Source organism: Lepidochelys kempii, chromosome 5 (genome assembly GCF_965140265.1).
Source record: "Lepidochelys kempii isolate rLepKem1 chromosome 5, rLepKem1.hap2, whole genome shotgun sequence".
Lineage (NCBI taxonomy): Eukaryota > Metazoa > Chordata > Testudines > Cheloniidae > Lepidochelys > Lepidochelys kempii.
In genome coordinates this window covers 134020929-134045988 of record NC_133260.1, presented here as the reverse complement: position 1 = coordinate 134045988, position 25060 = coordinate 134020929, and the positions used below count along the sequence as shown (strand labels likewise).

Here is a 25060-nt window from a genome sequence, read left to right as displayed (position 1 = left end):
ATTAAAGGCTAATGGCTGAGCTGGGCACAGATCTGGAGTTCTCCGGTTCCAGTTACAGAACTTCCAAGGACTCTCCAAATCGGACTGCCATGAAGCCCAAGAGTGACTCAGAAGTCTCCTCATCACTGTGTGCCTGTAATGCAGGCTCTGGTCCTATAAATTCCTTCCCCCTTCAGACTAGGAAAGGGCACAGAATCACTGCTCCTCTGTGCCTATAAAAAGGGAAGTTAAACCACACTGACGATGTGTAACTGATTGAGCTGAGTAGGTGACACATGGCAGAAGGCTCTCAGGGGCAGACTAACAACATCCTGCGCCCATAACTTTTAATGGGAAACATACTCCTTGCTTAAACTTCTCTAACAAACCATTCGATGCTCTAGCTCATAATGGATTTCACCACAGTTAATGGGTGGTGATAGAAGTTGAGCCATTCACTGGGCTAAAGAGAAGATGACGTGCTGTCAAGTGTCAGCTACATCCTGTGAAATCAGGGACCTTTCATTCCAGTTGGGGCCTCTGGACATCATCTCAACAGAAACAATATTTACAGTGCATTTTCATCCTTCAGTGCCACATGGCAAAGAAACGAACATCACAGTGAGAATTAGCCAGTACAAGGTTGTACACCTGTAACTAGTTATCCACTGGGGAGGGAGAAGGGGCACCAAGCAACATACTGGACCAGATCCTCAGCTGGTGTAAATTAGCATAGTTCCACTGTTTTTATGCACAGCATCTATTACTCACCCTCAACCCCCTGCAAAATTAGTGCTTGGACAGACAGCCTGACACCAAGCCCTCTGTCTGTCTCTGCAATGGCTTCAGAACAGACTGCACCAGGGCAGCTACCCCATGCCGCACTCCTGTCCAGAAAGGCTTAGCTTTCAAGATCCAAAGCTATTTCAGTGCCCTCGCACATTAACCCCTCGACCGCTCTACTGAGGCCGCCATAATTAGTGTCAAACACCATGGTGAGGTTTTTGATTTGTCATATGTTCATCAGGAAGGAGGACTTGGATGGATGATTCAGGCATTGACCTGGCGGTCCTTTAGCATTTGGGAGCTATGTGTATGGAAGAACGGCTCTTCGTAGGCCCTTGAAAGCGGACATCATCTGACTCTTCCCAGGCCCAAGTCTCATTTACACTAAGGCCTCTTTATACTGCCTAAATGGTATAAAAGGGAATTTCTGTAGGATTCACTGCAACAATGTTCACAAAGGCTATTTACAATGAAGCTTTGCCTAAGGATGATGGGGGGCATGGAGAGAGGAAAAGAAGTTGCTTAAGTCTGGATACTTTTTTCCCTTTTTTGGAGGGGTCTTTTAGTAGTGTTGACTATCAAGTTCATTTATTTGGTCTGTGTTTTCAGGTTTTTATTTTGTATGTCTAGAGATCTAAGACAGGAGCACTGGATAAATTGGATAAAATTAAAAGACAAACATACGTCTCTTTTCACAGGGCCAGATTAGAACTGAGATGAAAAATGCTCTCTATCTTATAGAGCTTGTTGGAAAATGGAAACAGAAGCGCAGCTCAGCAAGGAGCGCAAATGTGCAAACGCGCACACACGGTCCCATCTAGCAAACGGTCTGGTCTCTATTATTTACAGACACCAGTAACTCTTAGGGGACTGTTCTGGCAGTTGGGCAGAGAGATGCTTCACAGCTGCCACTTGGGCAGCTCTGCTCTACCTGAAGACTCACCACGACAGGGGTTCAAGGCTGCTCTGCATGGCTGGAGCATTGCAAAGTCGCTGCAGCGGTGCCAAGGAACTGACCCACAGTTTCACAAAAGAGTTATCTGCCTGCTTCCTTGGGATGTTGTGAGGATCTACTCATTAATGTCTCCACAGTGCTTTGAACATGTAAAGTGCTACCAAAGGTTATTGAACATTTGCAGTTTTCCTCAAAAATCTTGCACTAGTGGAAGTTTTCCAACCAGGTCTAGCGCGCTGCAACCCATTGTCTTATCTACATTTGTTTATTCCCACTTTAAAAGTTGTGCCTAATCACACGGTCCAGATACAAACACAGGACAGAGAACATCATCACTAGGGCTCCTATGTGTGGTAACACAAGTAATGATAACAACTCCTCGCACAAACTGTTCCTAGTGAACTCTTCTGACCAATCAGTACCCCAGAAGTGCTGATAAACACATTCCTCAGTGATGCTTCTATTAGCCCAAATACACCCTAACCCACCTTCTTCTCAAAAGCCATTGAAGATGGATCCTGCAGATCAACAGACTTGAGCTGTCTAGTGCTAGAATACCTCTGGAGGATGATCTCAGCACTGAGTTTCATTGCCTGCCAAGCTTTTAAACTCACTGAGCTGGCTCTATGACATGCCTTTTGAGTCCTGGGAAGGTCTGTATGATCTTCCCAGATGCCCCTTCAACACAGTCTTTCCAAAAGCCGGAAGTACCTATCAATGCTATCTACTTCATTGTTTGGAGCCTTTCTAAACCTGAAGCAGCCCAGAATATAGTGAAGTATATTGTGTGACTCCAGGAAAAGATGGCATTTGAAACACACATTTGGTCAGCATCAATATCGTACTGCGAGATTCTGCTTAACCTACAAGTAGGCAGGGTGCCAGCACAACACATGGGTTTGGATTTAGGCAGCCAACAGACCATCTGTAAGCATCAAGTGCGATAACTCTCGGCAGGGATCCCAGCCCAGAGTGTCCAAACAGCTGTCTCTTCTGAACTTTCAAGCCTGTGGTTAATAGAGTAGGATAATCTCTAAGTCAGCTCTTAATTGTTTTAAAAAGTTTTAGCCATTTTTGCTCCTAAGAATAGTTGATGCAGATGTGGTGAAGAAATATATGTTAAGTCCTCATGGGATCCTCTGAGGTGTCCAGGGTAGGGGACGGTGCAGATGGAATAGAGCCATCCTTTAACAATGTATACGGAACAGAGATTATTAGATAATGGGCTCATTAGAAATACATATATATGGTAAACATGTTCCTGAGTCAGAAGGGTGCTATCCTGCCCCACAGAGTGATAGGAGAAGCATAACATGCTCTAAACAGGTGTCAAATGACTGTAAACATTTCTGGCAGAAATTCTAAACAGCAATTTCAAATCTGCCTCTATCCATTTTGGTCTAATTCTTTCTACTTCACAGAAAAGAAACAAAATGCATTACTAAAAATACGTGCAAGGGCTTCCGGGCTACTCAACACTTTAATGCTCACATTCAGATGAAAACTTCATTTCATGGGCCTGAAATAAACAGGCATTGCTCAAGGTTTTCTTTGTCAGACACAAATACCATAAGGGATGTCTTTACCTCTGTGCAGGACTATATGGTCAATCATGTTACGTTTGTATTTGGTGTGGTACAGGCAAAGAGGACAGCGAAGGTCTTTGGGTCCTTCCTCAGGAACTGCTGAATGCCCAGCTTCCACATGCATAGTAAAAGCAGATCTATAAAGTAAGGAGAAGCAGAAGAGATAAAAATCAGTATTTCTTACGTCTACACACTTCAAGTGCCACAGCTCTGTCACTGAAGTGTTATTTAAAGTGCTACAGATGCCACTTACTCCTGTCTGTATAAAGCCACATGATACTTCAGTGGGACTCCTCAGACGAGGAACACACGTGCATATGTATTTGCAGGATTTACTCCTACATAGCCATCATGTACTCTGACAAAATATTCTATTACACTGGTTGCACTGGTCATGCTGCTATAGGTAATGCAGCAAAAGAATTTCCATTCCACAGGCCCAAAAGGTCTTTGGGCTGAAAACTTCCATGCTTGGTCTCTGCCAAAGGCAAACCATGTTTGGAAAGTTTGAGCAAAATTCCTTCAACTGTTCTGGAGTCACATGGCTGAAGATAAATGTCTTTCTGACAGCAGAAACATTCTCGCCACCTTTCTTTTGTGGGCCTAACTCAAAACCAGCTGAAACGCTATGCTCCAGATCTGGTAGATACATAGACTTTCGTTAGCACTAAACGTTTGCAGCAAGGTATACTACTAGCTGCACATGCAGAAGACAGACACACTTGCACACTCAGGCCTAGGAAGTTAACTAGGTACCTATCTGGCTACAAGGCCAGCTGTGGAGGAGGCGTTTGTAAACTTGAGTGGTTCAATAATTTTGGATTAAGGAGTGGTGGAATCTATAAATGCAGCAAGCTGCTTAACTCTTCACTAAGGAATTTACAGTCCCTGTTGGCTTGACAGCAAGGAAATGATAAACTCTGCTGGCTTTGGGCTTGATCCACTGGCCATTGAAGTCAATAGGAGTCTTTTCATTGACTTCAATGGGTGTTCTTCTGTGTTTCACTCTCCATAATGAATAGAGGACAGGACTTTTCTACATTCCTGAGAAGAAAGACCTAATCCCCAAATGCTTGAGAAACACTGCATTAAGGAACGCAAACCTCCATGTCACAAGTTATCAATTATATGTTGATTTAAGAGAGTTTTGTTATGTCCAGTGTTATTGGTTGGAGAAAGGAGTAATAAATAATAAAATAATAAGAAGAAGAAGTGATGAAAAACAGTCTAAAACCCTGGAACTGGAAATACATGGAAATAACTGAGTTTTTATTTTCGGGTGTTTAACTGATTTGATGAAATATTCAAATATACTGTCACACACTTTTGGATATGTGTTTCACTTCTGCCATCTGAACTAGATGGAGAAAAAGGGAGGAAATTATAAAGTTACATGGTAAAGATTCCTTTAGACAGGCAGTGTTGGAACTCTGCTACTTCACTAGAACATATGCCTTCCTTTCTTCTCATGCTAGCTTCTAACGCCCTCCAACAACACACACAGGAGTTTTCAGAAGGGATGTAAACCCTCATGCTTCAAGGCATAAACCAACTTCTAACCACAGATGATCAGGAAGAATCATTCTCTGTGGACACACTATTCTGTAACAACCTATTGCAGGGATTTCTTGCACCTTCCCTCTGCAGCAGGTAGTAGTGAATGCTGTCAGACAGGAAACTGGGTTAGATTAATCCTGTCGTGATCTGGAAGGGCAGTTCTGTATTTCTCCCTAATCATCCATTCTTATGTTTCTCTTCAGCTCCGGTCAGCCATCTCAGGAACTAGTGTGCTTGTCTTTTAAAGTGTTAGAAGTGATTTCAGTTTATCTGTTTTGTACAATACGTACTTAAAGCCTGTATAAAAGGAACAATCTTTGCACTTGAAGAGCTTCTTCCCTCCATGTTTGTCACGGTAGTGACGCCGAATGCTCTGAATGTAACCCGAAGAGAATTCACAAAATTCACAGTTTAGGGTGGCTTCAGTTTTCTGTTCAGCTCCTGCAGCCGCCCCAGAGAGTGGGAGGGGGCTAGTGTTGTTGTTGTTCCTGGCCAGAGCTGCTGACTGGTAGTGGTTCAGCTGCTGCTGAACGTCAGGAGGTTCGGAGTATGAAGAATCTGGGGAGAAAGTGAAGGGGAAGTTATAGCAGCTGGTCAGAGAATCTGAGGTTTTAAGGACCTGGTCCAAGTCCCGTTTACTGGGATTGGAGTTGGATCAAGCCCTAAAGCATGGAAATCTCGGACGCTTCTTTCAGAAGCGGTGTGGAGGGAAGAATGGTACTTGTTCATCTCTATAATCTCAACCCTAGTTTATATTTCACAGTTTATGGCTGTTGACTGAAATGATCATTTTTAATCTATCAAGTGAGAGGCTTCAAAAGGGAGCCAGTATAAAAAGGAGCCTAGTTTCAAGACATCTGTAAACTGTGAAATAGAGGCAGGTTAATATACTGTGAGCATTCTTCTATACATGATGCGTAATCCAAAACAGATTTTCAGATGGGGTGAATTGGTGCATTCCCATTGATTTATGCTAATTTACACCAGCTGAGGATCTAGCCCCTGATGTTTACGAGTAACCTTTTTTTTTCTTTTTTTTTAAAAGCATTTACAGTTATTTCCCCTGAAATTCATGGAATTATTGGAGAAACCCCTTAGCAAAGCTAGTTAAAACAAAATGTTCCAGAATGGAGAATTCACTATAATATCTAACTATTCACATCCTAACATTTGAAATGATTTTAATTTTAACATATAAAAATCAGATATATTCTCCTGTGACTGATGTTTAAAAGTGAGACAATATTAAAAAGGGTATTTAATCCTAAATCCCACTAAAAAGAGATTTCCAATCAGGTTTCTTTGAAAGATATTTTTGAAATGCCATTAAAATATCATGACAGAGAAATGCAATTGATTGGGGGAGGAGAGGAAGGAGAAGAGGAGGGAAAAATCTCAGAACACAAACTGAAAACCAGTATTCCTTCCTCCCAACATAAAAAAAGAGGTCTTGAACCTTTCCCAATACACTGTTTTGAATGTGGAGGTTAGGAATTCATCAGCTTTGTCCTATATAACCGACAGCTGCCCATGAATGGCACGAATGAAGGCAGATGAATACAGCACAGATGAATTTCAGTGTAACTTTCCTGAAAAGAAAACAAAGGGCTCTTTTCTTAAGCTTTTCAAAGAAAGAAAGAAAGAAAGAAAGAAAGAAAGAAAGAAAGAAAGAAAGAAAGAAAGAAAGAAGAAGAGGGACTACAAACTGTACAAGCCACCTCCTGCTTTGATGGAGACTTAATTTTCCAAAGTATAATTCCCTGAGGCAGGATATGTAGGAATTCTCCAACACCCATACTCGATGGAACTTAATACCATCCATTCTAACCAATTACTAAAGACAAACAAAAGGCAAGCAGCACTACATAGCACTCACTGTGGGGACTTCTCCCCACCTGTCTTCAAAAGAGTACAACGCTTTCTTTCTTTCTCCCTGCCAAAAAGGGGAATATACGTGCTTTAGAAATGATAAACAAAACAAGACAAAAACAAAACAGGGAGAAGAGTTAAATAATGTCTCACGCCTCCCTTGGTTAATCACCAGGTGTAGAGTGAGGACAAAGGAATAGACATAAAGGATCCTGGTAAAATGCATTAAGTTCTCTCCTACATTCTTCTATCCAAATCTCATGAACCCAGACCTGACCAGAATGCAGCATTTAGCAGCTGTGCATTCATTCTTTCTGTAGCAAGTTTGTTTACCATTTCATTAGTGGTTTACAGAGTCCCCCCCGCCTTTAAAATCTCAAGGTTTGTTTTCCTTTTGTTCGAAACAGACCCGTATACCCTCCACATTAGCACAGGTCTAGCAAGCTAAGAGCTGAAGCAGCCTTCTCTAAAAGCCGTTACTTCCTTAGAGAGAGAGGAGGCAAAGTGCTCCTTTGCATTGCTTTTGGTCAATAAGTCATAAGAGTTCATTGTATACTGTCTAACTTTCAAAGAGGGGAAGCAACTAACGTCTGGGTTATGTGACCCAACCGTTCTAACGTCCCAGTTAGACACAGCCTCCCATACAAGGGCCTGGCATCCTAATAATTTTGATGTCACAGCAGGCAGTTGTGTGCGCGCGCCATTCAGGCCTCCTGTAAATCACTGAACAAAACCTTGTTGATCCATTACTTAGCAACAAGGAGACTGACAATTTCCATCACATCTTCAGCATTCTGGGCCAGATCTTAAGCAGAAATAAATGGGTTCCTCTTCATCCACTCCAGTGGAGCTAGGCGTAGTTATAACAGCTGAGAAGCTGGCCCACATTTTCACCCATCAATGTTTTGAATATTAGCCGTTGGTAAAAAGGTGGCTGATCTTTTAACCCGAAGTGGGGTTTTTGGAAGATCCATTATACTTTATTTCACACATTTTCCTTCTCCCTAGAGTCTGCTGCACATTACTCCAGCTGCCTCATTGAAAAAAAAGAAAAAAAAAAAAGAAGAAGCCTTAAACTCTGGTATTTACATATGTATGTGGAAGCTGCCCTGTGAAACCCGCAGAAATAAAGAGGCACTTTTATAAACCCACAGGAGGTAAAAGTTGAAACAAACGTCAACGTTCTTATCATGGGAAATACCCAAAAGGAACATAATGTGCATTTATATTTGAATTTTCTTCATTCACCTGGGATTGGTGTGCATTTGTTTTCTATTTTTGGTTTATAGTCTTTTGATGAAAATATTCTACACTTGATCGGCACTTCAATATTTATAGAAAATAAATTATCCACACACCACTGTAGTTTGTGATTATACGCTCACGTTTAAACAATGTTAACATTTATGCCTACAGCTCTGCATGGATATTTCACCCCTCTTCTTTTGCCAATATGTTTTAATTCTCTCGGATTCCTTGAGCAGTGCAAGATTTAGCGCTTCCTGAAGGAAAACAACTAGGATTAACGTGAGTATACATGGCTTCTGTTGATTTCTGAGAAGCAGTTTGCAAGACTATGTAATATTCTAGATCAAAGGTGGAATGTTTACAGACACGATTCTACCAAGAACACTTAGGGCCCAGTCCAAAAAGCCACTGAATGGAACAGAGTCTTTCCACTGACTTCAATGAGGTCTAGACCAGTGGTTTTCAACCTTTTCATTTGTGGATCCCTAAAAAATTTCAAATGGAGGTGCGGACCCCTTTGGAAATCTTAGACGTAGTCTGGGGTCCATGGACCAAAGGTTGAAACCACTGTTCTATGGTAATGACAAACTTTTGCGGATCCCTTAGACAGTCTGGACATCCCCAGGGGTCCAGGGACCACAGGTTGAAGACCACTGCTCTAGACCAAGCCCTTAGTACTTGATCCAAAGCCCACTGAAGTCAATGGAAAGACTCATAATTGCCTTCAGTGGGCTTTGGATCAAGCCTTTAGTGCATAGGACAGCAAGCACTGTATGTAGGTAAAAGCCATGTTAGGGGTAAAACAAAAGAGCTGGTGTAATACACTAATGACTGGGTAGGTTCTTTATTCTGAGCAAAAGAATGGCAATTCAATACAAAGGAGAAGGGGTGGTATAGCCCCAACTCAGCAAGACAGTTATATGTGTGAGTAATAAATCCCACCCCTGGTCAGCAAAGTATTTAAGCACCCCTGGACAGCAAAGTATTCACGGCCATGAAAAACGCATCACGGACCGTGAAATCTGGACTCCTATACTATACAGATTTCATGGGGGAGACCAGTGTTTCTTAAATTGGGGGTCCTGACCCAAAAGGGAGTTTCGGGGGCAGGGGGGTGTCACAAAGGTATTTTAGGGGGGTGCAGTATTGCCACCCTTACTTCTCTACTACCGTCGCAGCTGGAAAGCGCCAGCTGCTGGCCAGACGCCCAGCTCTGAAGGCAGAGCCCCGCCAGCGGCAGGGCAGAGGGAAGGGTGGCAACACCACACCATGTCACCCTTACTTCTGGGCTGCTGCCTGCAGAGCTGGGCGGCTGGAGAGCGGCGGCTGCTGACTGAGGGCCCAGCTCTGCAGGCAGCAGCGCAGAAGGGTGGCAATACCCTACCAGGCCATCCTGACTTCTGCGCTGCTGCTGATGGCAGTTCTGCCTTCAGAGCTGGGCTCCCGGCCAGCAGCCGCTGCTCTCCAGGTGCCCAGCTCTGAGGCAGCACCGCCAGCAGCTGCGCAGAAGTAAGGGTAACAGTACCGCAACCCCCTCTACAATAACCTTGCGACCCCACCCCTTCCTCACAACTCCTTTTTGGGCCAGGGCCCCGACAATTTCAACACTGTGAAATTTCAGATTTAAATAGCTGAAATCATGAAATTTACTATTTTAAAAATCCCATGACCATGAAATTGACCAAAATGGACAGTGAATTTGGTAGGGCCCTACTAATGATGCAAATTACATGCCAGCCTTTTGCTGTATCCAGAGGAAAAGTTGGGTTGGGCAAACTCCCAAAAGGCATTTGCAATCTCAGCCCAGAGTAGACAGAGGGATCTGCAATCCAGGTTTGAAGAAAGCAAAGAAAAATGGTATCCCAAGTTTGCATCAAAGCCCAGGAAGAAGAAGAAAGACATTCAGCAGACAGGGAGCAGTTAGAAAATTATATTAAATAACGGAATACAGAAAACCAAAAGAGAGGCCCTGAAAGATTCATAACAGGAAAAACAACCATGAATGAGGGCTGAGCATGTGATAAGAAAAACTAGCAAATTTTTAAAAAATAAATTCAAAACAGGAGAATGGCTAACATGACAAAGAAAATATGGGACGTTTCTGTACACAGATATCGGAAACTGCATTGAAATGCGACTGGCAAGCAACAAATCAACCAGGGCGAAATAGTCAAATATTCAAACAAATCCCAAAGAGATTTGCTTTTATTAACAATTTTTACACAAAAGACATACAAGACATACTATGCTACTTCAAAAGTTTATTCAGAGAAAATATAGAATGTTCAGACATAAAAAGAAGAGCAGCAGTAGCCACGCCAATGAAGGAAGAATTGGTAGTAACTGAGACAACAAAACTTGGAAGAACAGTGGTCACGGTAGAAATATTGTGACTTGCAATGTAACCTGTAAGATTTTCCAATAGGCTAACTGCATAGGTGGTGCCATAAGAGTAGCAGATAACTAAGTTCCTGCCTATATTCAGAAGTGCTCACCATTGAGCTAATTCTGTTCTCAATGAAATCAATGGAAGTTTTACTATTGACTTCAAAGGGAGAAGTTTTACTATTGACTTCAAAGGGAGCAGTTTTGGTCACCAAAGATTGCTTCTGAAAATCCCGTCTAGAAATAAACTGTGTGCTCGCAACCACATGGCAAAGTGATCATCTGAACTGGTTATATCCAGTACAAGTTGGAGGGTGGGATGGGGAAGAGTTGCTGTGACTCTTGTGTTAACTATATTTGTGTTAACTATATTTGTGCATCCATGCCTATCACGTTTCTTAACCATTGCATTCTGGGAAACTCTCTTAGTAGTGACTCAGTAACGGGCAAAGGATAAAAATTTCAAAAGCACCTAAGTCACTTTGGAGCTTAAATCTCATAGGCTTTAAGTGAAACTCAGGCACTTTTGAAAATTTGACCCAAAGTGCCTGGAGGATATGCAATCAGATCATTTCAGCAACACTTTGGCCAGTGCATACAGGATGCCCTAATTAAAGAGGCCTACGAAAGGAAGGAGTAAGATTGGCCATCCCAGTTAGGAGATCCTAGCAACACAGAAAAACAACAGTGTTGTGACTGGTTACTGCTTTTTACACTGGAAAAATCAACACATGGTTGGCTGCCATGGTACCATACCTGATGTGTACAGCCATACGCAATGGCATTAACTGTTTACAGAGTTTGTTAAAAATTATGGTATCAGGAGTCTACGGGGAAACACCTGGACTTCCATAACTCAAGAGAATGAGAAAACTCTTCTGTATTAACATATTAACAATAAATATCATATGTAAGGTACAAGAGGATTTCTTTATTCCAAAAGAAATGAAGCATATCTGAAATAAGCAAGTGGAAGAGATGCAATAGAGAAAACAACAGTTTCATACATATACCATGGAATTGTGGAAAAATTAGAGAAATACTAGGAAAAAATATTTAAAAGTGCAGTAAATACTAGATAAGAATGAAAATTCCCAAGTTTCCATAGCCAGTCTTGGGCAAATTAATGTACGTGCGCCAACGTGCATAAAAATTGGTTTTTTTTAATTTAACAAAAGGAAAAATAGAATATTTTTGAGGAAGGAAAAATAAACTTAATTTTTCATCTCAGGATATTATAATGTACTTGAAAATCCAAGAAAATCAAGTTGGAATACCATACAGAAGTCTAACATATAAGATCTGTCTATAGACACAAACACATCAGAGCAAACACCAGTTTAGGCTAAGAGATACAAACGCAAAATGTTTAAACATCAGGCACAGAGAAGCAATAGGAAGATTATACAATTAAACTAAAAATAAAAAAATATACAAATGAGTGCCCCAGTCTTTCAGACACTGAAGTCAATGGGCTACACATGTCTAGCATTAAACATATGCTTCAGTGCTTTTAGCATTAAAGTCAGAGATGGAGAATACAATATTGCATAAGAGATGCAATAGACTGAGTACATGAGGAACAAGAGTACTCTAGCCTCTAAGTGATAGCGAGAGAGAGATCAATGACCAAAGAGAGAGAGATGGATAAAAATAAAGACATTAGTTCCCTGTAAAATTCATACCAGAACAGAAACTACAAAGTCACCGATCATCTTCTTGTGGAGGGTTGAGGGTGAGGAATGAAACAAAATAAGAAATCAGAAGTTGGAGAGGTTTCAGAGTAACAGCCGTGTTAGTCTGTATTCGCAAAAAGAAAAGGAGTACTTGTGGCACCTTAGAGACTAACCAATTTATTTGAGCATGAGCTTTCGTGAGCTACAGCTCACTTCATCGGATGCTCTTGTTGGAGAAGCTCTTATCCAGCTCGAGTTTTGACCAAAGAAAGTGCAAGAGATTGGGACACTTCAACATGTATTTAAAAGCCTCTTTGGGCAAAAATGGGATGATGAACTAAAGCAAGAAGCAAATGGGATACCATGGAAAGATCCAAGGCAATACAGAATAGGAACAGCAACTTCAGCATTGAGGACATATTGGACAGCCTGTAACAGGGAAGCCCCTAGAATGTTATTCACGAAGGGAAGACTGTAATAAGGAAGAGTCAGATTTTTTTTTTTTTTGAGAAAGAAAAAATACAAGCAAATGGTTTCTCCTCTAAGAAAAAAACCAAATCAAGATGCGATACTAGACACTGAGCAAGTAAAAACACATCAGGGTGCGATTTTGAGAAGAGTCTTTGTGATTTCAAAATATGAATCCCACTGAAACTCAACCGGACTCCAAGGACCAGCTTAGGGAGCGGTGAGAGGATATTCTACTCATGTAGCAGCAACAGCATGAGAAGTGGGAAGGTGGGGAAGTGGAGTTCCACAAAGATCACGAAGATGACACACACTTGTTCACTTGACGCCACACATCACTGACCTGAAGCAGGAATACGTGGGAGGGTGAAACACTCTGAAAATGAAACATAGTGGGGGAGGAAAAGGAGGGTGAAAAGACTGAGAAGGATTCAACACAGACTTGAAGCATGGGTGCTTGTGGAAAATACCGAGAGTGCAAGGAAATTTAATATGACCAGATTTTTTTTTTTTTTTTTTTAAATTGAACTCACTGGGCTTAATTCTCATTTACACAGAGGGGCCCCTTTACTCTGTCAGAACAACATTGAAGTGGCCATAGTGTAAATGACAATCAGGCCCTCAACATTTAGGCACTGCCAAGAAATAAGCAGGAGAAAGATCTGAGGGGATGAAAACAAAAACCCGCCACACACTGCTTTATGCAGCAGAGAAAAACAATTGACATTTGAGGATGCATAAAAAAAAGGGGGGGGGGGGGGATATAGACTGGAGGAAGTTATTCCAGCACTGTGTATCAAGACCACATTTGGAATGCTTCGATCAGTTCTGGCCATTTTTTTAACATTAAAAAGGATAGTATAGATGTATAGAAGGTACAGCAGAGGGCAACCAGAAAGATACACAGACTGTAGGATCTTAGTTGATCAAATAAAAAGGTTGGAGAGACTATATCCATGCTCCTTTGTAACTTTTAATCTCCTTTTTTCCTTTGAGTTATAGACACACACTTAATTCTGAACACAACAAAGAGGGGATAGATGTTGCACAACTCCTTGTGCTAGTGTCAAAATCACTTAGAAAGGACATGCACTTAATCTAGAGAAGAAAATAACAAAAGGAATTTAGAAGGTGAAACTCAGAAGGTAAAATTATTTTACACAGCGAGGGACCCATACTGCTTCCCATTGAAGTCTATGGGAGTTCTCCAATTGATTTTTCACTGGGTACAGGATCAGGTATACAGTAGTAATAATACACTATATAATCAATTACAAGGAAAAGCAATGGGAACTATATACATTTCAGAAGAGAGAAAAGTAATTGAGGAAGAAGTTGTACCATATTATTTTTATCTGCAGGGAGGGGACCAACCAAAGAGCTTCCTGTCCCCTCCTATTCCAAAGCTTCCTATATTGCCAGGAATTTCTATTAACATTGGCATTCAAGGCCTCTATTTATCCACAGAGTAGGTACAACGTGGCCAGCAGCACTATCTGCATCCCTACGCTGCTCTACGAAAGTGCTGATTTGGAATGACCAATTCTAGGTGGGAAAGGACACTGCTCTCTGTGTATTTATTCAGTCTTGGGCCATTAATTCTGTTGTTTCTTTATCCCCTCTTTCCCCCAAGCTGCTTTCTTGGTTTTATTTTTAGCTTATTATCCTTTAACTTTACCTCCAAACATTTGTTTATTATTATTTTATGCCAAGCACAATTCCATTCATTAAAAAGCAGGTTATTCCAGACATTTTTCTGCAACAAGCTCCCTGCTTACTATTTTTTCAGGCCAGAGAGGAATTCTAGTGTCGAATGTGTTTTCTTCACTGTGATTTTCCTCATTATATAGGACTGATGCACGCGGAATAACTTTACACATTTGAATGACCTGCTTGAAAGTATGGCATCTATGTTTAGTCAGAGACTGCTGGTTAAAGTCTGAGCACTGCAGTAGGCTAGGAGTATGCTGCCACCTGGATGTACTGGCTTAACAGTTCAATACACAGGTCAGGTTTCAACCATGTATTTATTCAAGTGATAAAAATTCCACAGTCTAAACATGGAATAGGACTTGGAAATAAACAAAACGTATTTGTATTTCAAATGTCAGATCTCAATACACACACTATCGCCAAAGATTTTAAAATAAAAGTTGTCCATTTATTTCTAATCTTTTGAGCCAACTGCATTCATGGTGCAGCTCCAGTGCGACAAATGAAGTTACCCAAGGGATGAAGTGTGCTGCTTAGGACTAGATGGAAAAAGCAAAGCAGAGAGGTTAGACACGAGATTGATCTAGTGAGACAGAGATTTAACCATTCAACAATTGGGCGTGATCAGCAATGGTTAGTTTCTTAATTTATGTAAATTTTCCATCTACCATTTATTCCTCATTCCAAGCATAAAGGGCTGAGCTATGTCTTATGAACTTGTAACCATCTCAGACTTATTTTATTCTGCTCTGTGATTCCCTTCCTGTTTAATAAGCATGATCATCAAACACTAAGTATTTAAATGTTTCTTCATTGTTCTGGGTCTATGTGCATTTGTGTGTGTGTGTATGTACAAACACATATACACAAACTGCAGTCATTGAATTGCATTTCCTACATTTAAGCCATGTGTTTCAAGGTTTAAGACATTGTCTAACTATTGGGTGTTAGAAAGAAACTTCTCCCAAAAGCAGGTCCTTAAGTTCCAGTTACATGGTTTCTTGCACCTTCCTCTCGCACCTTTCTCTGGACTAGATGGACACCCAGTCCGATCCAGTCTGGCAACTCCTGTTACTCTGACTAAACTTGCTCTGGAGAATATCAAGATTAACAGTGAACAGCTGGGCAAGGTGTGAAGGATCACAGGTCTTGAATTTGGGCCCACAGGTTGCCAAGAAGTGTCCAGACCACAACTGTTACCTGACAGTTCTGCCAGTCCCCTCCCATGCTGGTTCTGGAGAACTCTGGCCCACCAGAGACTCTGCCCACAGAGCTTCTGATTGGAGCAGATGTCCAGCTCCACCAATTGGCCGGGTGTCCAGCCCCATTGATTGGCCTGATGTCCAGCCCCTCCGATTGGTCTGGGTGCAATTCTAAAACCAGAAAGAGGAACAGGAAGTTGTCTGAGCAACTGAGTGAACTCCTGACCTGATGCTGTACTGGGCTATGACTCTGGCTTGACCACAGGCACTGTTCCCTGGGTCCGAATTGATCCTTGGCATGGCTGATTCCGACTTAACTTTTGGCATAAATACTGACCCTGATTCCAGTCTCTACCCTTGGTGTGATCCTAATTCCAACTCCAGCTCTGGCTTTGGTTCCTAGTGTCTAACTCTGGCTCTGACCACCAGTTCTGACCATCCACACCTTGATCCCCACACAAGGTTACTGTCAATAGATTGAATATCAGGAGATGCAGATTCTATTCCCGACTTTGCCGTGATTTGTTGTGCAACCTTAGTCAAGCCACTTCGGTCAATATTTTCAAACACAAGTGCCACATTTCAGTGCTAAAATCTCACTGACACTTGAAGAATCAAACTACATATTCAGATGCCTAAATAAGTATGTAGGTGCCAAAACTTTAGGCACCAAGGCACAAAAGTGTTGATATGAACCTCTGTGCACCTATGTCCTCATACATCAAATGGACATAAAGCTGACCATCCTTTACAAAGCTCCGTGAGATCCTTTGATGGAAGGTGCTAGAGCAGTACAAAGGAGCAATAATGAAGGGCCTGAACTAAGGTGGCCAGGTGTCTGGTTTTCGACTGGAAAGTCCAGTCGCAAAGGGGACCTGACAGCATCTGGTCAGATCTACTGACCGAACACCAAAAGGCTGGTTAATGCAGGTGGAGAAGGCGGAGAGGCACCGGGTGATCACCCGCACCAGCCTCTATTCAACCGGGGCCGCCTCCTACCTGCATTGGGCAGCTGCCCCAGCTCCGTACTTGAGTCCCTCCCAACCTGAGCAGAGGGGAAGAAAAAGGGGGGAAAGAGGGGAAAAGCAGCGAGCAACAGGGGGTGGAGAGGGAAGAGGAGCAAATGGGGGGGGGGGGGCCTTGGGAGGGAAAAGGCGGGGCCGGGGAGGTTCTGGTACTCCTGCTGGAGTGTCCGGTTTTTAAATATTACCAAGTTGGCAACCCTAGCCCTAACACAGGGGGCTGACATACTGGAGCCACGCTTTCCCATGCGGCCTGAGTCCAGCAAATAGATACAAAGACTTTGCGCTAATCGGAATTCTAGCACTGGCATCACTTGTACTGGATTTTGGGCCATCATCAAACACAGGCAGCACTGAGAGAGTGTGGCAGCGGCTCAGAGCAAACTCTCATTAACTTCAATGGTAGCAAAGTTAGACCAATGCCGAATGATTTTGAAAACTGCACCTTCGCTATTTTCAGGTTTGTTTGTTTGGTTTTTTAAAGTGATAGTGGAAGTGAAGTGTTTTATTTTTAAACAATCACTGTCATTCTCCATATCTTTTGACTACTTTTCCCCCTTCAGCTTCTCTCTCTCTCTCGCTCTCTGAAAGGTGATTAAGATGTGTCCCTCTTGTGTACTTTACAAAGCTGTATAATACGGTCAAAATGCACTTGCTGGCTTAAAGTGAACCACAGAGCATTAGTTTAAAAATAATTAAAAAAACAAAAAACCCTCAACCAATTTTACTGGAGAAATAGCTTCCTGTGACCACCTCAGGTTTGCATATACAATTTCACATGTCACCACCCTGAAAAATATTAAGTCTCCAGGCTAACTTCCTTTCAGAATCGTCATGCAATACATTAGCCACACAATTTTTCATTCAAATTTTGGGTTGGGTATAAAATATAAAAATGCATAAAGGAGTTTTACACTGCAGCAGTGCCCTTTATCAGAAGGTCTGTAAATCTTAATCAAGCCACTAAACCACTGTTTTCAGTGGTTTCTGACTTGGTAGTCAACATGTGATGTAAGACCAGAGCTTTGCAAGAAACCATTAAGAAAAAAAATATTTTTATATTTCTGTTGAGTTTCAGCCTTCTAAGTTTTTGCTTTGCTCTTTTAAGTCTATCTGGACATCTTTAAGTTGTAATAATGCAAAGACAAAAAGAAAAGAAAAATCATAAGCAAATTCTCCATTTTAGGAGTTTCTCTACTCTAAATAAATGCAAAGCTTTTTGCTTTAAAAAGAATAAATTTTAGGAGAGTATTAATCAAACCAAAGTGGTTTTTTTTGATGAAAAAAAGCCAAACACTAAACCAGCAAAATTAAGGACCTGACCAAAGAATTATGCATATGCTTAACTTCATGTACTGGAATGTCTTTCCTAGAGTTCAATATGCCCACTGTGTGTCTATAAAGTTAAGGACATGCTTAAGTGCTTTCTTGAACTGGGACCTAAGTTAGTAACAACTGACTGTCTTTTACTGTGCCAGGGCAGTAACTGTTTCGACTCACACTTTCACTGAAATCAGCACAAATATACACACAAAAAACCCGTAAGAGTTCAGTATCAAGTGTGCAGATATACCTATCAAATGTGACTGTGGGTGTGCACATGGTGACATCCACTTGTTTTAACGGCATGTTCATCACACCATGTTATCTGATCACCAAAGATATTCTGTGCAGTTGCACATCCAACTCGCCTTGCAATTTAAGCAATTATGCCTTAAGCTTTGTTTGAACTTGCACTTTTGTCCTCGCTGGTTCTGTGCCTTCCCAATCAAACGGAAGCCAAATAAAGGACTGCCAACTTCAAAGGGTTTCTTTCAAAACCTGTGAGGCCCATGCAGTGAAAAGGATACTTCCATGTTCCCACAGCAACAATGTTCCTATGAAATATACTCTGATATTAGTCTGCTGAAACTTAGCAGTGGAACAGACCTACAAGCGTGGATGAAAAAGGCTGTGATGTCCAAAAAGCACTAGCTGCTACGAGCAAAACAAACAAACAAATAAAATTAGAGAAATAACTAAAGTGAAAATTAAAGGACTGGCCTTAGGAGGGATCAATTTAGAGACCTCTGCATAGGAGACTATTAAAACACTTTGAAGGAGGACAACACTGCACCTAAAAGATGAGCTAGAAACTAAGGCCTACGCAAAAAAACAAGGGACAGCTGAAGTCTCTGAGTATGCTGAAAGATCTGCCCGGACAAGTTGTTGTTGTTTTTTGTGGGAAAAGTGGATCACTAGCTTTGTGCAGCTCAATGGATCTGTTCTTGTCTTGCTGGTCTTCTGAGAACCCCTCTCCTTGCCAGGCTTCTTGTGTGGTTCTGGTGCCACGACAACTCACGCTAATAAATATTTGGAAGGCCCTCTGAGCCCACGGGGATTTCAGATGTCAAAGCACATGAGATACGTATTTTTCCTGACTACGCAGCATCACTTCTGAAAAGGGGATGGGAGGGGAAAACAAAAACAAACAAACAAAAAAAACCACAGATTTGCACCTTTCAGGCAACAGCTTAAAAGAAGGGACTCAGCTGAGCAGTTCTATGCCCAGCCAGGCTCCGGTGAATCAAGACAGACATGTCTTTATATTTCAGTCTCCAGATGAGGCTATGGCCTTTATCAAAGGGAAAATAACAAAGTTCAAGAAGAGCTGGAATACATGGGATTGGGTGCTTTGGACAATGATGGAGCTCAGATATTGCTGCTTAGTGGTGAATTTAATTATCATTGCATCTGCCTTTTTTTTTTTTTTTTGGAAACTGGGGTGTTGGGTCTGTTTTGAGTTGCTGCTTTAAAAAAAAGAAAAAAAAAAAAAAAAAAAAAGAAGTGAGCACACTCATGCATACCATAAAGTAAAACTCAAAAAAGCTTCTGTTTTGAACATTACTGACTCTGTATGTATTCTGTAATGTGTGCCTGTATTTATGAGGGGCAAATATTTTTCTTGGCATGCGTGGAGGGAAAGGAATGGCCACTGAGTCGCAGGAGTGTGCGTAAAGTGCATTGTATTGCTTCCAAAGGGTATCTCCAGATTCTGCCATCCGTACTCCTACCTTTCTCTGCAGTCCCACCAAAAACCAATCCGGCTATTCAAAAAAATAAGTATCACTCAAAATGAGCACAGGTGAGCAGCCATGCTGACTTTGCTTTTAAGTACAATGTGCATGAAATAATAATACAAATGCCAACCCATTTATTAAGCTGTTGGGTATTTTTTAATGGGTTTTAAATGTTACAGGACCCACTCATGTACTTCTCTGTCTCTCTTCTTCTTAAAATGAAATAACATTGCCTTCAACTTCTAAATATATTTGTTTAGGACTGGAACTTGCATGGAAGACAGCCCGATTTACAGGTCTCAGAAGCTTCTCTTGGGGAGGATGAAGGCATCGAGGCAGCTCCCAGACTGCTGCACTGGGCAGCACAGTCATGGGGAGGAGACGACCAGCCCTCTGTGGAGAAAGAAGTGGTTCGGGACTATTTAGAAAAGCTGGACGAGCACAAGTCCATGGGGCCAGATGCGTTGCATCTGAGAGTGCTAAAAGAGCTGGCGGATGTGATTGCAGAGCCATTGGCCATTATCTTTGAAAACTCATGGCGATCGGGGGGAAGTCCCGGATGACTGGAAAAAGGCTAATGTAGTGCCCATCTTTAAAAAAGGGAAGAAGGAGGATCCGGGGAACTACAGGCTAGTCAGCCTCACCTCAGTCCCTGGAAAAATCATGGAGCAGGTCCTCAAGGAATCAGTTCTGAAGCACTTAGAGGAGAGGAAAGTGATCAGGAACAGTCAGCATGGATTCACCAAGGCCAAGTCATGCTTGACTAATCTAATTGCCTTCTATGACGAGATAACTGGCTCTGTGGATGAAGGGAAAGCAGTGGACGTGTTGTTCCTTGACTTTAGTAAAGCTTTTGACACCGTCTCCCACAGTATTCTTGCCAGCAACTTAAAGAAGTATGGGCTGGATGAATGGACTATAAGGTGGATAGAAAGCTGGCTAGATTGTCGGGCTCAACGGGTAGTGATCAATGGCTCCATGTCTAGTTGGCAGCTGGTATTAAGTGGAGTGCCCCAAGGGTCGGTCCTTGGGCCAGTTTTGTTCAATATCTTCATAAATGATCTGGAGGATGGTGTGGATTGCACCCTCAGCAAGTTTGCAGATGACACGAAACTGGGAGGAGAGGTAGATACGCTGGAGGGTAGGGATAGGATATAAAGCAACCTAGACAAATTAGAGGATTGGGCCAAAAGCAATCTGATGAGGTTCAACAAGGACAAGTGCAGAGTCCTGCACTTAGGACGGAAGAATCCCATGCACTGCTACAGACTAGGGACCGAATGGCTCGGCAGCAGTTCTGCAGAAAAGGACCTAGGGGTTACAGTGGACGAGAAGCTGGATATGAGTCAACAGTGTGCCATTGTTGCCAAGAAGGCCAATGGCATTTTGGGATGTATAAGTAGGGGCACTGCCAGCGGATCGAGGGACGTGATCGTTCCCCTCTATTCGACACTGGTGAGGCCTCATCTGGAGTACTGTGTCCAGTTTTGGGCCCCACACTACAAGAAGGATGTGGAAAAATTGGAAAGAGTCCAGCGGAGGGCAACAAAAATGATTAGGGGACTGGAACACATGACTTCTGAGGAGAGGCTGAGGGAACTGGGGATGTTTAGCCTGCGGAAGAGAAGAATGAGGGGGGATTTGATAGCTGCTTTCAACTACCTGAAAGGAGGTTCCAAAGAGGATGGATCTAGAGTGTTCTCAGTGGTAGCAGATGACAGATCAAGGAATAATGGTCTCAAGTTGCAGTGGGGGAGGTTTAGGTTGGATATTAGGAAAAACTTTTTCACTAGGAGGGTGGTGAAACACTGGAATGCGTTACCTAGGGAGGTGGTGGAATCTCCTTCCTTAGAAGTTTTTAAGGTCAGGCTTGACAAAGCCCTGGCCGGGATGATTTAATTGGGGATCGGTCCTGCTTTGAGCAGGAGGTTGGACTAGATGATCTCCTGAGGTCCCTTCCAACCCTGATATTCTATGATTCTATGATTTTCGGGCTCAGTCCTGCAAACACTTAAGTCCCGGCCTAGTGTAACTACTTGCAGGCAAACTGAAAGATTTATGCTTATCTTTAAAAGGGATGAAGCAGGGTGTGGTACTGCCTTGGAAAGTCCAATCAGGCTTTCCCTAGTTTTGCTGGAGGATCTCAGAGCATGTGTAGTATGACCTCTCACCCTGAAAGAAGGGGTAATTAATCTATAACTCAGGCCCTGCCTACAGTAAGGAAATTTGCACTGTTATAGATAAACCAGTGTAATTTATTTCTGTGTATTACTGGATTAAGCTGCACAGCTGTAAAGCCCCACTTTGCACCAGAGTGGTGTGTCTACATTACGAGTTTGTGCTGGTGTAACGAACTAGTGTGGATTGCCTTACTAGAGACAGAGCTAAAGACATCCTTTCTCCAACCTGCTCTTTAGACTTGGAAGTGAAACAGGTTTGAAGAAACCCACCAAAAACACAAAAACGGTTTGACAAACACAAAAACAAACTCTCAAATGCTTAGTTTTGAGTCTCCTTATTCTTGTGATATCATCATTTCACAAGCATGCCAGTCACTATCCATTCCACAACGCCAGCCAAGACCTGACTTTCTAATTCATAACAACCAGAAGGAAAGGTGGAAAGCAGCATAGCTCCACTGAAGCTCAGCAGTGTAACAGCTGTGGATTTGGCCCTTTATCTGGATTATTATTGTTTAAAACAGCAACAGACTACAAGGGATCATGCTACACACAAGACTGCACTTTAATGTCCAGTATTTACACAGGCCTTTCATTTTTGTTTTTCAAAAGAATTTGGTGCTTCCCGTCCAATTTTTTATTAACATTAGACAGACATGCCTAGTTTGGTCAATGTGTGTATTCAGAGATGTCACTCAGTTTAATAAAATCACTGATATGTTGGGGGTAGTGTAAAGATGCTCACTAACATGGTAAAACCCTATTAAAGAGAGAGCTCTGATGATCATACTGCTGTATAATGTTTCTCTAAACAAAAGCTCAGTGTTGCAATGATTATTGTTTTGTTTATGATATTTACATGGCAAGCTGTTAAAACTTCCTAATAAATAAATAGTTTGTGCGGGGGAGAGAATTTTGTGCTTACAGAATGTACCGATTCCCATCTAAGGAGCACCTGATACCATGGCGACAGTCACCTTCTACACCAGAAATACTGTGCACATGTAGAAGTCCCCCTTCCACAAACCAGGTATGGTATAAATAGGATCAGCTTCCCATGTTGTCTCACTAATAAGATTCAATATTGACCTGCAGGGCCTACCCCTCTTGGAATTGAGAGGGCAGTTCTGCTTCTATGCCTGTTTAGGCCTTCACCTCACCTCCAACACAGTCCATCAGGTTATTTCACCACAGACCTCCAAACAACTGCTTACTGCTGACCTGGACCAGTTTATATCAGCATTATAGCGTTTCTATGATTCTTCTTTTTACTGACAACACAGCCAACAAGGACCAGACCACCAAAAGTGCCCTCGAAGTCTACTCTCACTCAAACATCTCGGCTCCAGGACATACACTGTAAAGCTGTGCTCATTGCTCCCAATAAAAAGCTAAAATAAATGAGCCATACAGATTTAAATTCCTTCATGCCTTGTAATGCATGGACCAGCCTAAATGTGTTTCTTTGGACCTTTAAAAGTGGTGCCTTGGGAAACAAATTCTGCCTGACCTGGAGGTAAAATTTCTACTGGGCGCTCGCCACAGAACCATTTTATTCCAGCAAGGCTGTGACAAATGTGCATTTCGCCATTTTGGTTGTGCACCTCTCCTGCCCCCCTTCTTTAATGTATTCTTTCAGGCTCCACATTCTCCACTCCCACTCCCACCTCTCTTTCAAGCCATCCTGCTCTAGTTCTGTTCCATTCATTTTAATGCACGTGCATAGTAAATAGGCCTGATTTATAAGCTTTCAACTGTACTTTGTTGCCATATAGCTACTGATTCATGAAACAAGTTCAAATTCATTTGATATAATATCCATGTTTGCCACTTACTCTCACTCTGATCCAATTTTGTGTCATCAGCAAATTAACTAGATTTTAGCCAGCCCAGGGGAAGGTTATTTATATATGTTAGAACAGTGGAGGTCCAACTACTGTGTATTGTGCGAACCCCACTTAATACTTCCCCCAGTGGGGCATAATAGCACCTTTCACATGTACTGCCTCCTTTCCATTATTCTGACCAATTGTTTATCTATTCCACGTATCACCTGCAGCTTACAGGTCTGAGTTACACAGAACTCTATTCAGCCCCTTCTAAAAATCCAAAATGAACCATATCAAAAGCATAGCAATCATCAATTTAGTCTGTAACCAACTCCGCAATGTCACGACAATTACTAAAAGCATGTTATTCCTTTCCCAAGTGATACTGAGAATGTTCATATGATTATTACTTCACCTATGCTCTTCTAATTGGCTGCTGGTGGCTTTTATTATTTTCAAAGTCATTTAACTATTAACCTAGTTTAAAGACGATCAAGCTATTTGGGACAAATTCTGTCTTGGCCTCTGGTCTCAATACAAATCTGGACTGTTTAACAGAGACACCTCTGATAATGGGTGTGTTTCAGTGTACCTAAAACTTTTTAACCAGAACACTTTAACTAATATGTACTCCTCTTTAAAAATAAAAAGGCTACAATACTGAAAACATAACAGGTGACAGAGGATAACTGCCATTCATGCCTTGCTCCTGTAATCAAGACTTGGAGCTCTGAGTGTGAGCAATAGAAAGCAAATGCATCATCCCTCCAAAGCCCATAACATTGACTCTGCTCATCTCTTGATACCTTCATCATTAGTAGAACCTTGCTAATTCACATTAAAGATTGGTAGCTCCATTGATAACGACTGAGTTTTGAAATCTGAAGAGTCACAGAAATATTTTTTTAAAACGCAATAATGCACACCAGATATACTTTACTCATTGGACTAGCTTCGTATTAGCAAAAATGGCATTAGTAGTAGCTCAGTCAGTATTCACTGCCCAGTGCCAGACACCATCCTGTGAAAGGAAGGGATCTGAACAGGGCTGGTCAAAATTGTCTCACTGAAAGGATGTTTTTGAAAAAAGAAAAAAAAAAACAGCCTTTTTGGAACATGTTTGTGCTGTTCACATCTTTACAAGTTTTCTTTGAAAAAAAAAAAACAGTTTCTATTTTAGTCTTTTGGGGTTTCTGCCTTTCTGGGTTTAGTCCTCTTTCATTCTTTCCCATTCCCCCCATTCTTCCAAAAACACTAAGTGATTAGAAATGAAACTTTTTGTTTCAACAACGACAAAACAAAACAAAATTCCAGAACATTCTATGGAATATTTGGAACAATATTACATTTCTTTCGAGCTTTTCCATGGAAAATCTGATCTGAGGAAATCCCAGACAACCTTGGAAGATCTACACAGAACTGGAACTTCTGCCCAGCCCCTTGTGCATCTATTTTCTTTGTCAATATGGCTCACTCAGGAACCATAGTAGTTTCTTGCCTAAGTACCAACTCCCTTGCCGGCCTGGGGGTTCAAGATGTGGAGCTT

The 25060-nt window shown here is 41.8% G+C and overlaps 1 protein-coding gene across 11 annotated transcripts in view; it reads right to left on the bottom strand.

The window, feature by feature from the left end:
* The window catches only part of ZNF462 (zinc finger protein 462), a 104674-nt gene that overhangs the window by 14861 nt on the left and 64753 nt on the right, over positions 1–25060 (bottom strand). For 8 of the 11 annotated variants that reach the window (XM_073345994.1, XM_073345997.1, XM_073345996.1 and 5 more), the window contains 2 exons: positions 5154–5421; positions 3307–3443 (listed from right to left, as the gene is read on the bottom strand). In XM_073345994.1, the coding sequence (XP_073202095.1) occupies positions 3307–3443; positions 5154–5421 (405 nt within the window). Of the gene's footprint in view, positions 1–3306; positions 3444–5153; positions 5422–15422; positions 15596–25060 lie in introns of those variants that run through there. The other 3 variants (XM_073345998.1, XM_073345999.1, XM_073346000.1) reach the window with 2 other exon arrangements.